The sequence below is a fragment of the Thunnus maccoyii genome, chromosome 13 (assembly GCF_910596095.1).
Source record: "Thunnus maccoyii chromosome 13, fThuMac1.1, whole genome shotgun sequence".
Lineage (NCBI taxonomy): Eukaryota > Metazoa > Chordata > Actinopteri > Scombriformes > Scombridae > Thunnus > Thunnus maccoyii.
In genome coordinates this window covers 19915040-19930401 of record NC_056545.1, presented here as the reverse complement: position 1 = coordinate 19930401, position 15362 = coordinate 19915040, and the positions used below count along the sequence as shown (strand labels likewise).

Genomic DNA, 15362 nt, shown 5'->3' with positions numbered 1-15362 from the left:
GTTTACAGATGTGACCCAAACATATGTTTACATCTGTCCCCTGTCGATGAGATCATTCATGTCACCCACCAACGCAGTGTGCAACTCATGGGGAAATCCTGCAAAAATCCTGCAATGTATAAAAGTAGGCTACAGGCTTTTTATTTTTATCTGTGCAGAATGATGATGAAACTGCTGGTTGTATTATCCCCTGTCCCCGCCCTCTGCTGCCTCTAGTTTGTAGGTTACTGAAAGATTTCGCCAACCACAGATAAGAAGATTAGGGAGGAATTAATGGTATTCCTTTGTCATTATAGAAAAAAATTGATATTTGGTTTTAAATCAGAGGGAGGGGACAGTGGAGAGTCGGGGCAACATGTTGTGTCAGAGGACGTAAGCAGAGTGATGACACAGTGTAAAGCAGACTCAGCCAGGGGAATGCCTGCGCACTGGAGCTAAGCACTGGATATCTTGACTGATGTTCACCATGTCACAGGAGATGAGAGTGCAGGATAACGCAGAAGTTGCTGGGCGTGTGTGTGGTGGGGCAGAATGAGTGCTGCTGGGACATGGACATGCCAGTAGAGGACAGGGACAGCTGTGCCATTCCCTGGGTGAGACGCTGACGCAGTGGGAGGAACGTTTGGGTTCCTCTCATCTTTCCAGCCCCAGCTTCACCATGAGAGTGGCCTTCCTGGCCTTCAGACTGATGTGCTTGGCCTGGTTGTGGCCTGTCACCCAGCTCAACAGCAGCAACCTCCCAAACAAGAGGAGACACAAGGAGCTATACCTCGGAGAGAACACCAAACAAAAGCATGGAGGGTGAGCCAAAGTGGGATTTCTAGTTCGACTCCTTGCTTTGTTGTAATTGTGGAGCTGCTTCTGTCAAAAATAGCCTTTTTTAACAGCCAGGCATCCACTTTTTGTGGCTTTGTGGGAGGCTTTTTTTTCTCTGTGGTGGTTCACAATGTCCTCACAAATATGGTTGCGTAAATAATCATGATGCTTTCCATTAATGTCATGGTGGATCAAGGTAAGAGCAGGTCATGGATAGGATCATATGAGGTGAGAGGTGACATTCAGGGACAAGTTTCAGGTGCTATAGTTCATGTAATTACTGATTTCTTCATTTGATTAGACTGACTTTCTGCTGTAGGTGTACAAGGAAAATGACATTGAGATTTCTCAGTACTATGAGGATAATATAATGCTTAGTAATTTGGTACTGTTTGTTGCTTAATGAAATATGGGTTATTTACAACATTAAGAGAGCTAATTTTTGGTTTGCAGTAATCACTGTCTATGAAGACAGGTAGGTCTCTTGGTGCAAAACCAAGTGAGACAGATACAAGAGAAGCCCCACAATATCTGGGGACCCATATACAAGTGCATTAGATCAGTGTCAATACACTGTAAGTGAAAGAACTCTCATTTCCTTTAAACCAAGGCCTTTGCTTTTAATCAGAGTGCTAAAGTCCAATTAACCATCACTAATTCCCTCGACCAGATGTCAGTTCTATTCAGAGTGTGTATTTGTGTTAGAAAGTGAAAGATAAAGACAGAGTTTTTGTATCAGCTGTTATTTGTCTTCTTTGGTTCTCAGACGAGTGGATCTTAAATTAAAAAAGCTGGACAGCACCAAGTCCCTGCTAATCAAATCGGAGCAGCTGCTTCGGATCGAGGACCATGACTTTGCAATGCGGCCAGGCTTTGGAGGTAAGACACTCACCTCATCGATCTGTCTATCTATTTTTGTATATCTATCTTCTTTGTTCTTTTTATTTTTATTTTTAATAACCATGTGCTTGCCTGGCAGCTCACTAAGGTTAATGTAGGTTACTGTGCTGTCTTTGGAATTACGCGTCCCAAAAAAAACCTGAGTGACCTAGATTGTCGCTTGTGTGAGACAATGACTACAGACAGTAGTACAGAGAAAATAATCTGAACTGTGTACCTAAATCTGTGGGGGTGAAAAGATAAAACAAAAAGCCTGATGTTAGAGGATATTAAAAACTGTTATGAGACCTACATACCTTTTGTGATAATCTGCATTTGTAGAGTGTTTAATATAAATGTCCTTATCTGACACAAGAATATGTATATCAAATCTGTGTGTGACAAGCGCTATACGGCATACATTTGGTTTTAGTTTTTGCTATTATTCCAAGTAAATGGTGTGCAAGAATAATTAGGTAAATAGGCCATTCAAAGGACATCACCTTTCATTCATTTACAGGATCACTTTATACTCTTCTGAACTCAAAAAGTGTTGTACGAGGTTCTAATACTCTTGAAACGTAAATTGTGAATGCAACAGATGCACAAAATAACATTCTTTTTTGAGTACAAACACCCAGGGAGTTGCAACCCGTCCCTCCACTGAGTTACTGTAAGATTCATTGCATGACCAGTTTCTCAAAAACACAGCAAACATGCAAAATTGTACAAAAACCCTTACAAAAAACATCTGTACTGAACTGTTGTTGTATTGGAGAGGTATTTGACTAAAGTGGGTCTGTAACAATGTCTATGCAGTAATTTTTCAGCAACCAAGACAGTGGCAGGGATACAGCCACAAAATGTAGTTCTCCCTGTAGTTGTAGCCTGTAACACCCAAGATTTTCCTCATTAGAAATATGACAATGTGCAATGTGTCTTATTTGTAACTACTATTTTTAGGGTGGGCTTTATCCTGTAAGCAGTTGGCTTACTCGGTTTAAACTTGACTTATAGGTGTGATTGTTGTGTTTGTGCTACTCATAATAATATCATAACAAGATCTACAAATCAGGAAAATACCAGAAGAATTTCTGAAAAGCAATTTCATTCCTCTTCAGAAAGTGAAAAATACTCAAGTGTGTGAAGAGCACAGACTGATAAATATTATAAATCATGGGTCAAAGATACTGCTGCATATAATTACGAGCAGAATAGCCAACATCATTGATAGCGGGATTTCAAAATGCTAGCTGAGCTATAGAAAAGGAAAATAATACAGAGATGACATCTTTATACCTAGAACAATTGGAGAGAGGATGATACAAAAGAAAAAAAAAGTTTACATGATGTTCATAGACTATCAAGAGGCTTTCGATCGGGTAAACCATGAGCAACTAATTGAACTAATTGAAGGAATTTCGGCACATGAAAAAAGAATAACAGAAAATCTATATTGAACCAGAAAGCAGCTGTCATTACAGAAAATGGAGAAACAGAAGAAGTAGACATCTTAAGAGGTGTAAGAGAAGGATGTATTTTATCCCCAATTCTCTTTAATTTGTATATGGAAAGGATGATCGAAGAAGCACTACAAGAGAAGAGGGATACAGATAAATGGGTAGACCTTGACAAACATCAGGTATGCTGACGATACTGTTCTTCAAGCAGAAGATGAGTGGGAGCTCCAAGCAATGTTAGAAGTTGTAAATCAGGCTTGCAAGCGATACAGAATGGCATTGAACAGCGATAAGACCAAATCAATGATTATGGGAGAGGGTGAAATTGGCAAGTTCAAAATTATACTGGAACTGGAGTGCACAAACACAAATACCAGGGAAGTTTCAGCTACAGAGATGGAAGATGTCTGAGGGAAATTAAATGCAAAATTGGACAAGCAAAAAAGGCTTTCTTGGGTAATAAAGAACTTCTGAGAAGCTCGTATTTAAGGTGAACTGTAGTGCTTGCCCCACACTGTAAGAGACAGTCACCTCCTGTTGTGGCTATGTCAACTCCTATGTTGTTATGCATTATTATTGTAAACAATAAGATCTTAGAAAATCAAAGTGTTAGTGGTTAGTTTAAGTGCTTTGTAAAATCAGTCCTTTGCACATTTATGAACTCTATAGGCACCTTTCTAGCACCAGAAGCATATCAACAAATACATCTGCTGCTGTAGTCGATAATTCTCTTGTGGATACTTTTTAATTTACTTCTGAAACATCATGTTTTGTTTGAAGTAATAGGGTCGGTGGATTTAAAGAGCTGACTCCAACCATTTTTGACACTCTGAAGACTCTTAACCAATGAAACAACAGAAGACATTTCTGATTCCTAAACTAAACAAAGTCAATGAATTGACTTTGTTTGAGTCGACTCTATGAGCTATCAGTCGTTACTGAATCATGAATGTAACTGCGGCTCAGCAAGCAATTGATCGGACTGTCTCGTACCGTTTTGCTCCTTGTGAGTTGTAGTTGACCTCTTCCTCAAGACTGCATGTACGTTCTTGTACTTTTGATCTTTTATCTAATGTATCAGATTTTTATCGCTGCAGTTGCTACTGGTTTCTTTTGGAGAGATTCATGTCCAACAAAGAGTTGAAAGGTCCCCTGATATTGTCCCCCCCACCCCCCGATATAAAAAATGAACACGACTTCCAGAAGCCTATCTGCCTGATATAATCCCTCCCACTTCACCACTCTATTGTAATCGTAGACTCATGGTTTTGAGTGCTTACCTTCATTAGATAATGGCACTGAGAGAACGGGATGTTTATAGTGTGCATCATACGTTTCCAGCATTCTGCCATTGAACGATGACATGTGGACCATACTATACAGCATGGGATATTTATGTAACAGTACAATATGGTAGTTTGTAACATAACACTATAGTATTTCAATTTCTCAAGCAAAGATTTCAGTTTATGCATGCAGATTGCTACGCTATCATGTACTTGCAGTCCAAGTTGAGTGTCTTTGCTGGTTTTGTCATTACTGTGTCTGAAAAAGTCAACTGTCAGCTGTGCGTATCAATAACGGCCCTGGTTGTTTTTTTCTGGCTCTGGCCCCTTGTGTGCAGAGTTTTCATAGTTTCCCAGTGTGCGTTGGGGTTTACACCAGGTTGGTGCTAGACTGGATCAGCCAGAGGGACAATTTGCAAAAGTCTCGCAAGATTTGTGTTATATTTCTTCATTGTGCGCGTAATTCTAACCCTAACCTTGACCTTAACCTCAACCCTAGCCTTGACTTTACCTTAACCTTAACCCTAACCTTAACTGCACTTGCGAGAGTTTGTCCCTCTGGCTGATCCAACCTAGTAGTTACCTTTACACCAGGCCATGTGACCTAAAATGCCCACTGATTGGATCATTAGTGTTTGTGATCATTTGTCATAACTGTCATGTATTGGGTTAGATAGGTCACATGTCTAGTAGACAGAAAGCAGCAGGGAAGATCAGAAGGAGATAACCAGGAGGCTATAGTTGTACTATCCGTTGTACAAGTAAAAGCAAGTAAAAGCAGAAGCCCCATGTCATGATTCAATTCTGGATGCACCAATTACGTATCAAGATAGGCACACAACAATGGCGACAAAGACGTCGGACTTTTGAAAAAAAGTGCAGCTAAGTTATCTTGAGTTTCATTTAACACAGAAAAGTCAGGACCTCAGCCGTTCGCATATTGCACAGACCCAGCTACGCTAGGACTGAGAGGGGCACGTTTGAGTTATATCCAGATGGGAAAGGACTAATCATTAAAGATGATGTAACCGATGTTACAAAACAGAGGAGATGAGCTCTTCTTTTGCACATTGCTGGACCAGATGTTCAGGATATATTCTTGACTCCACAGAACACTGGAGCAGCAACGGACTATATGGCCGTGGTTGGCGCACTGAATACATACTTTGTTCCCCATGTCAATGCAGCATTTGCCTACCAGACATTTCACAAGTTGTTTCAGAAACAAGGTGAGACTGTGCAACAATTTTCTACATGTCTTAGACAGACAGCGAAAGACTGTGATATTCGAGCAGGTACAGATAACCAGATAAGGGGTGCAATTCTGATTAAGTGTATCAGAATATGTGCGCAGAAAATTACTGGAAGAAGGGCATGGACTAACGCTAGCCCAGAGGAAGGGGAATGGACTAACACTCGCACATTGGAATTGGCCTCACAGTGTGAAAGAATTTAGGAACAGATGGCAGCTATGTCTCTGAATGGAGAAAATTGGGACACAGAAACTGTCCATCGTGTCGCACAAAAAGGAGGGAAGTACATGAAAGCAAGAGGAAAGATAAGGGATAAAGAAGAGGGCAAAACTGAGAAACAATGTTACAGATGTGGTTACACTGATCATATGAGAAAGGATCCCAAATGCCCTGCATGTGGACAGGCATGTCACGTGTGTAATGGAAAAAAACATTTCTCAAAAATGTGCTGCACAAAAAGATTAAAGACACACAATGTGAACATTGTTGAGGTACAACAAAAAGAGTTTGCATTTATTGTAAAAGAGGATGAAATGTCAGACCTTTTGTGTGGGGGGAGTAGACTTAAAAATGTTGGTAGATTCAGATGCTACTATGTGTGGGACAAACTTAAGGCAGAAAAGATAGCTAGATAGAAGTGCTATTCATATGTGCCAAAGGAGAAGAGGAATTTGTACCCATATTCATCCAGTCAGTCACTGCCAGTCATGGAGGCATTAAAGTGTGAAATCAGAATTGGCAGCAGGATGGATCAGGCAATTCATTGTGATTAAAGGCAATGATGAACCACTCCTTGGGAAAAAGACAGCCATGAAGCTAGGAGTGCTAAAAATAGGTGAAAATGTCTCAGCTGTCACAGACATCAAATACACATTCCAACAGCAATACTCAAATGTGTTCAAGGGAGTGGAAAAGTTGAACACCAAGAAGATTAGACTATACATTTACCCAGTGGTGAAATGTGTGGCCCAGCCACTCAGACGCACACCATACAACCTCAAGGAGGCTGTGGAAAAAAAGATAAAAGAATTGATTGACATGGACATGGACATCGTAGAACGTGTCGAGGGCCCCACCCCCTGGGTAAACCCAGTGGTTGTACTCCCAAAACCTGACAAAGTTATCTGGATGTGCCTAGATATGAGAAGGGCCAATGAGGCAATCATGAGGGAGCAGTACCCTATTCCTATTGTGGATGAAATACTCCAAGGCATGGATGGCTCCAGTATATTTAGCAAGCTAGATCTGAAATGGGGCTACCATCAATTAAAACTGACCACAGAGTCACAGGAGATAACTATATTTGCAGTATGCATGAGGGAATAAAGATACAAGAGACTGATATTCAGTGTGTCGTCAGCCAGTTAGTAATACCAGAATGAGATAGCCAATGCATTAGCTGGCATTGAAGGTGTAGAGAACATCTCAGATGATGTGATAGCACATGCACTAGAGCTGTGACAATAACCGCAATATTGTCATGTGATGCCTAACACAGGGTTGAGCTCATTACCAGCATCACTGCACTTTTAGATACGTTGGAGAATCTCGTTGCCTTGGCTTGCTCCGGGCAATAGGCTGCAAGACCTTGGCATTGCCCCACAAGAATGACTGCCCAGGGGGAAGCTAAAAGTGGTGCCTGAGGAAGCGGAAGCGCTGCAAGCAAGCTGGTAACCAAGCTAGGCCAAAGGCTATCCCCAGTCGACCAGCTCTCCCATCAATCTTCCTTGCCAGTGTCAGTTCCATCAACAATAAACTAGACTACCCAAGACTGCTTCTGACCTCCTGGAGAGAAATGACAAAGTGCCTCATCTTCACTGAAACATGGCTGCAAGAGAGTATTTCTGACTCCACTATCCAGCTAACTGGGCTAACGGCTCTCAGGTCAGACGATATTGCCTCACTGTCAGGTAAGACCCTATATGTTGGTGTACAAATGTGGCGATCATCTCTGCACACTGCTCAGCAATAGTGGAGGCTCTAGCAGACAAATGTAGACTTTTTTATCTATTAAACGGGGACACTTTGCTTTTTCACCATGGTTAAAAAAAAATCCATACCATCACAGCCCTAGTGTGCTCCAGACCAGGAAACGCATGACAAGTGCCTGCATGCCGTCATGAGGAGATGCTCAGAATGTGGACTAACACTGAATCCAGCGAAGTGCCAGTTCAACATGGACAGATTGGTATTCATGGGGATACTTCTGTCACAGAAAGGTATCGGACCAACAGAAGAGAGAGTGACAGCTGTAATAGTAGCCAGAGAACCAGAGAACGCTACAGAGGTGAGAAGCTTCCTGGGACTTGTTGGTTACAGTAGTAGATTCATATCACACGACCAACAAGGAGAGATGGTAGCTGTGTGCTACATGAGCCGCAGCCTGACACACTCTGAGCGGAGATACTCTCAGACAGAGCATGAAGCCTTAGCTCTGGTGTGGGCTTGTGAGAGGCTACAGCCATATGTGTATGGCAGGAGGTTTGATCTAGTTACAAACAATTAGCCATTGGAAGTTATATACAGTTCTGACAGTACAACTACAGAGAAATACAGTGACAGTCTTGAGTCAGTCTTCAGCAGACATGGTTTACCCCTGTCACCTGCAAATCAGTCAATGGACCACGGTTCAAATCTGACTTCAGGGAACACTGTGAAACTAGTGGATTCAAACACATGAAGACAACACCAAAGTGGGCTCAAGCAAATGGAGAAGTTGACCGCCAAAATTCATCACTGATGAAGAGAATAAAGATTGCTCAAGCAGAAAGACTAGATTGGAAATGTGAACTGAGAAAGTATATGACTGTGTACTGGAGCATAGAACATGCCACCACAGGAAATAGCCCTGCCAAACTGCTCTTTAATCGAAAAATAAGGGGAAAGTTACCAGACATCCGTGAATCATACACAACATATATAAAGATAAAAATGCAGAGCAAAAAGGAAAGGCAAAATTATATGCTGATGAGTGAAGGGGAGCTTAGTACTCAAAGATGGATATTGGAGATGCAGTACTCACACAGCAGGACAAGGTGGACAAGTTCAGCACATCTCAATGCAACACCACACAAAGTTGTGAGTAAAACAAGAAATCAAGTTGTGGTTGAATCTCCAACAGGAGCACGCTATCGGAGGAACACCACACATATAAAAAGATATGAGACAAACAGGCCTAAGGAAATACAGAGTACACTGGACAGTGTACTTGATGCAGACACACACGCACAGACTAATATCACTCAGACACCTCACCAGGACACTCAGATATCAGACATGCCAATGGCCAGACTTCAGAGAATAGTTCAGTGAAATAGTTCTCTATTGTTGAAAAGACACAAGTTGTAAGATGGTTGTTAAGCTAAGGAAAACAGCTGCTATACTGTAGAAAGTAAAACAATAAGATAATACCCACTTACGCAAGCTACAGTGCAGAGTTTGTTTAAGAAAAGGAGGGATTTCATGTATTGGGTTAGACAGGTCACATGTCTAGTAGACAGGAAGGGGCGGGGAAGAACAGAGGGAGATAGCCAGGAAGCATGTAGTTGTACTATCTGTTGTTTGGACAATAAAGCAAGTAAAAGCAGAAATTCATATCATGATTCAATTCCAGATGCGCTATCTAATTAAGTATTAAGATAGGCACACAACATTAACCTCTGCAATGAACTTCTAACCTGTGTGGTGTTTCCCTGCTCAATGGATGCTGGGATGTAGGTTGTTAAAGTGAGCCAGAGTTATCCCCTCAGGTCAGATTTTACAAATACTATAAAATCAGCTTTGGATCTGTTGCCTGTCTGAAACAGTTTAATTTTGAAAGGATTTGTTTTGCTGTTTCTACAGCTGTTCCCTAATGTTTGCATATCCACAAATGTTATTGAATCAAATGGTCTCATCAGGTGATCTGGTTGCAGGTTTTAACAGCTATACCAGTCATTTTCTTCCATACATTTTTTGTAGTTTTCTCTGTCTTGTATGTTTAGAGTGCCCAGCCAAGTATTTCATAACGGTTTTGTTACTTATAACTCATTCAGAAAATGAAAAGCAGATTATGTCTCTCAAAACCCTTCCAAGAATTTTGTGGTATTCTATCTTTGCATCCTGGGTGAGCAGCAGGTGCCAGGGTCATCACTTTAATCTAACCTTTTGTCTTTGTCATCTCTAAGATGTGGCTTATGTCTTAATTTATAGCTCAGCAGAGGGATTTACACATAATCTTTGGCAGATGTAGAGACAGATGATTCATGGAGGATGTTATCCAACTGTTGCTTAAAGCCGATCCATTACAACATTTGCCTTTTTTGCAGGTTCAGCCCTTCCTGTCGGCATTGACGTCCAGGTAGAGAGCATTGACAGCATAAGTGAAGTAAACATGGTATGTACCTCTTGGATTATTACTCATGCCACTATGCAGTGTTTCATTTTCTCTGTTGGGACATCAGCACTGGTGGGTTTTCTTGTGTGTGCTGCTTTTTTCAGGACTTCACCATGACTTTGTACCTGAGGCATTATTGGCAGGACGATCGCCTGGCCTTCCCCTCCAGCAACAACAAGAGTCGTACCTTCGATGCACGTTTAGTGAAGAAGATTTGGGTCCCTGACGTGTTCTTTGTCCACTCTAAGCGCTCCTTTATCCATGACACAACCATGGAGAACATCATGCTGAGGGTTTATCCTGACGGCAATATACTCTACAGTGTCAGGTAAAAAAAACATGTTTCTTCTGAGTTACTCAGAAAGAGACCAGCATCAAAACAGGACTGATTATATAAAGTAAGATCATTTCAGTCGGTTGCTTTAAAGACATAGTTTTGTTTGCATTATATGTGATGTGTTAAAATGTCATGTCACAAGAGTCAAAGTTAAAGTCATGTGAAGTCAGCGTATTTACTCAACAATATTAGTCATACATCATCTAGCTTAAGTTTGCTGACATTTGCCACCATAAGCTACTGGTCATACCAGACCATGTAAGGCTGTATGATAAAGTCTATTATATATTTGTAAGAGGAAGAATGTGTTATTTTTTTCTTTCAAATGTTACATGGTATCACTTTAACCTTTAACATGTGAATATAAATCTAATTCAATGGGTCGTGATTTAAATATTATCAGAATGTTTTCTTTTTGAAAAAGATATCAGTCAAGATATAAAATCCATGACTCAGAATCAACTGGACTATTACTGCAGGGTTTAGTGAGCAGAGCCTGAAAACAGTGACGGAATACAGTATAAGGAGGTGACCTATATGCTTTCAGACTACATTCATCATATCCATTTCAGCCACAGATGTCGACAATATGGCGTCATCCCTAACAGCTTGCTGCAGCCATAGGAGATTCTGCACAGAAGCATTTAGTGAATGTAAACATCAGTTCACGTCACCACCAACATCTTAACTGTGAAAAAGCAGTGCAGTAGTTTTGTTTTATACCCTGTTTGACATCTTACTAGCTTGTTGACTGTGATTAATCTATATAGCCATGCTCTGAAAGTCACCCATGAATGCAAATATAACATTTACTGTGAACACAGTTGCTGATGCTGGATGATTGCTTGATTTATGTGGCTGTTTCTTTAACTGTAAGCTGTGTTTCAGGATCACCGTGACGGCACTTTGCTCGATGGACTTCAGTAGTTTCCCTCTGGATACACAGAATTGCTCTCTGGAGCTTGAGAGCTGTGAGTATCAAATTACAGTTGGGAAATCACTGCTTGATAGAATATCCAGTGCAGTTTTTCAGACAAATCATACTTAACATCATGTCCTTGCTTGACACATTTTGTTATTTGTAATTTAAAGTCACAGAAACACACGCTGTAATTCGGCGCATTACCATAGTTAATAACACACTGTAACCATCACCATCTTCTTTTTGCATAGAGTAAGGAAGTCATAATCCTAAATCAGTCTGTCTTCCTGATACAGGATTTACTGGGGATTAGTTTTTCATTCTATTCTGCTCTGAACTTGAAGTTGGTCATATTTATCTAACTGATAGAGTCTAGATTACTTTCTGTGCAGAGTTTGGGGATCTTTTTGTGTTTCTGGCCTGCTTCTCTCTCTATCCTCTCTATGTTTCTCTGCCTCATATTATTGCATGAATAAAGCATAGATCTTGATCTCAGAGGATAGCAGGGAGTCCCATTTCTGTGCACTCTCTCCTCTCCTCTGAGAAAACCATCCATGACTCTTCTAAAAGAGGCAACATCACCCTACTCCCCCCCTTTTTTCCTCTCTTTGAAGATGCTTACAATGAGAACGACCTCATGCTCTACTGGAAGAACGGGAACGATTCATTAAGGACTGATGAGATCGTGCTCTCACAGTTTTTTATTGAAGACTTCCAGCCTTCCTTTGGGCTTGCCTTCTACAGCAGTACTGGTATGTGAGGTTGGAGTCTTGGGGCTCTCTGAGCTGTTCCCGCTTTGGGAACAACCAGAGAGCTCCTGATTTTATCAAAACACTCATGCCACAATAAATAAACTACAGCATTTCAGAAGGGGAAAGTTTGAGATTCTTATACCTATATACAGTATTATGTTTCCCCCATGGTGACACCAACTGGAAACACTGAGATTGTGCTGATGACTAGTTAAAGGGGACGTTACATGCACATTTCCAGATCTATATCTATATTCTGGGGCTCTACTATAATATCTTTGCATGAGTTACAGTTCAAAAGCTCCTAATTTATGTTCTACTGGCTCTTAAGCGGCCCCTCAGTTCAGCCGCTATCTGAAACTAGTCTCAGAACCCATCAGCTATCGTCACACAATGATTTAGCCTCTGGGAACAACGGCCAATATTTTGGGGGGTCTGGTTCAGCCAGCAGATATCCAGATAACGGATATGGGATGGATATGAGATGTGAGAATGGAGTTGGAGTTGAGACATGACATCTACAACTGGATTATTTCACAAGTAGCCAGTTTACACTCAGTTAACAGTTTAAAACCAAACAGGTCCAGACAACATTTTGGCCAATGCTTTCCGCCTCTTTCGCTCCCCACATGGACTGTTTACCTGCATGCAACCAAAGCTTGTTCTTGTAGAACTGAGTGCTTTTGATCCCAAAATTGTGTCTATTGCCTACAGATTCTGCATTCATATACAGATATCTGTTTATAGAGATTAGTCTGAAACAAGCCGTTTTAGCTCTGTTGTCTTTAAGGCCCCCCTCAATGAGCCTACTCTGTTTAGCTCTAGGATGCTGCCCCTCACCAGACATCCAGCGGCTCCAGAAGCTATGTAGACAAACAGTAGCAGTAGAATTTCACTTCTATTTCTTGTTCTTCAAAATGGAAACTCAAATACATCCATACATGTTCAAACCCAAATCTGATCTGAAACATGTGAGTGGACAACACCAAATACCCATGAAACAAACTTAGCAACAACCTTAGCAACAAGGCTATGGAACGAAAAGCCGTTTGTGAGCATGCACAAACAATCTGATGTCAGTTTGATGGGGAAGTAGGGGTAACATTGCAAATAAAGTGTTCAGAGCAGGCTGAAGCCTGGGCTTTTGACTTGCAAGGAGCATTTTTACATATGTTCACCTCAAGTTTTGGAACTTTGACCATGTTTAACATAGATATCCGACATCATAATTGTATAAAAATAACAGAAAATTACAAAAAGCATGATATATCCCCTTTAAGCCTGTACATGTCTAAATGTAAGGGTTGTGCTATAAGGTAACCTTCTTTTCAGAGCTTTACCTCAGTGTGCAGTGGATCTGTATGTATGTGATGTGCACAATAACTAATAAGAAACTTATCAATATATAGGTTTAAAAATCCTGAACTTTCCCTTTAAATAATTTTCATTCATTCACCAAGATGTGAAGACAGATCAGATGAAAAGAGAGAGATGTGTGTGTGTCAAAACAAAGCAGGCACAGATTGTTTGTGTCTGTGCTCTGTATTATAAAAAATAATACAATCATTAAATATAATAAAATCATTTAAATTACATTTCAATCTCTTTATTAAATGTTATTCCTTGTGAATATTGTAAAATATTAAAACAACAAATTAATGAGAAACTAAAATAAGTTAATGAAAAGACTAAAGTTGTATGAGAGACTGCTAAACCCACTTTTGGAAACCCTGCTTGCTTCTACTGTCACATTTTCAGTGTGAGAATGGAAGACAGAATGTAGGTCTCTTGTGGGGACCTATCCTCTCTAAGGTTGTTATATAACTTCAGCTCAAGACAGATCTGCCCCAGAAAATAACAACTTTCTCACCTGAGTTTTGAGTGCAGGTCCATCCTGTAACTTTGACAATCCCATGCAAGTGCTTTTATTTATTTATTTACAAAATTTCCCAGAGTGACTGTCTTGTTTTCTGCTGCCACTTCCTGTTATTACACCCTGCCTGCCCTGCCTCCACAATCTATCTATCTCTGTTTCAGGTTGGTACAATCGGCTCTACATAAACTTCATTCTCAGGAGGCATATCTTCTTCTTCATGCTTCAGACGTACTTTCCTACAATGCTGATGGTGATGCTGTCCTGGGTGTCCTTTTGGATAGACAGGAGGGCCGTACCTGCTCGTGTCTCTCTGGGTACTGAGATAACGTGTCGACATGGCCATTGATACATACTTTAAATTTTCATATAAATTGGTACAATTTACAATCACTAGACCTATTTTGTTTTAGTTAATATTTTTGAGATTAGAAGGATTAAGACTTGGTTAAATTATCTTAGTGTTGTTTCCATATTGATGTTGTGTTGTGCTCTCTGTGTCCAGGCATCACCACTGTCCTGACAATGTCCACCATCATCACTGGTGTCTCAGCCTCTATGCCTCAGGTGTCTTATGTCAAAGCTGTAGACATCTACTTGTGGGCAAGCTTCCTGTTTGTCTTCCTGTCAGTCATTGAGTACGCTGCTGTTAACTATTTCACCACAGTGGAGGAGATGAAGAAGCTCAAGAGGGCAAAGGTCATTCATTTTCAGTGTTTCTGTGGCCTCTAATTTCTTCTTCAATCTCATGTGACATGTTTGACCCACAGAAAATCATTTCCTACCATCTGTAACTCGCTGACCTCAAAGCCTAACATCCTCTCATCTCCTCTCCTCTGTCACTGCAGATCCCCACCTTCAATGCCACTGAGGCTATGGTGTTCGATGGTTGTTTCCATGACAATGACATCGACCTGACCTCTTTTCCAGAGGTTTCCAGCACACCAAATACAGAGAGGAACACCCAGACACGAAACTCCACTGTCTCTGCACCCACAGAGGGCACCAGGCTACGCCGCAAGCACCCTTTAAAACAAAACCTCAGCTTCATAATGAGCAACAGTTATATGATTGACTCCTACTCCAGAGTCATCTTTCCCCTTGCTTACCTGCTCTTCAACATAATTTACTGGAGTATGTATGCATAGGACATTCACTATGCAGCAAACAAACAGTATCTTTTTTTGACTATTTTCACCACCCTACAGTGTAACACCAACAGGCTGCAATAAACTTTCAACACTCTCTTCTTCTATGGGATATGACCTTAAGTTTGCACAGCGTCTGCTGTGAGAATAGATATACTGCGTAACGTCTTCTACTTAAGATGTGTTCAGTTGTCAGAAAATGTGAGATCAGCTGTTTCATTTAATGGCTGTTATTTTTGTGCATGTTTATGAGTGTTTTTT

General features: G+C 40.8%; 1 protein-coding gene across 1 annotated transcript; it reads left to right on the top strand.

The window, feature by feature from the left end:
* Nucleotides 1–810: 810 nt before the first annotated feature.
* LOC121909690 (gamma-aminobutyric acid receptor subunit rho-3-like) lies at nucleotides 811–14892 on the top strand. Its single transcript, XM_042430265.1, has 7 exons — nucleotides 811–7604; nucleotides 10002–10069; nucleotides 10174–10397; nucleotides 11295–11377; nucleotides 11943–12080; nucleotides 14118–14270; nucleotides 14459–14892. Exons 1-7 carry the CDS (start codon nucleotides 7490–7492, stop codon nucleotides 14683–14685), a joined length of 1008 nt encoding a protein of 335 aa, XP_042286199.1. The 5' UTR covers nucleotides 811–7489; the 3' UTR covers nucleotides 14686–14892.
* The last annotated feature ends 470 nt before the right edge of the window (nucleotides 14893–15362 follow it).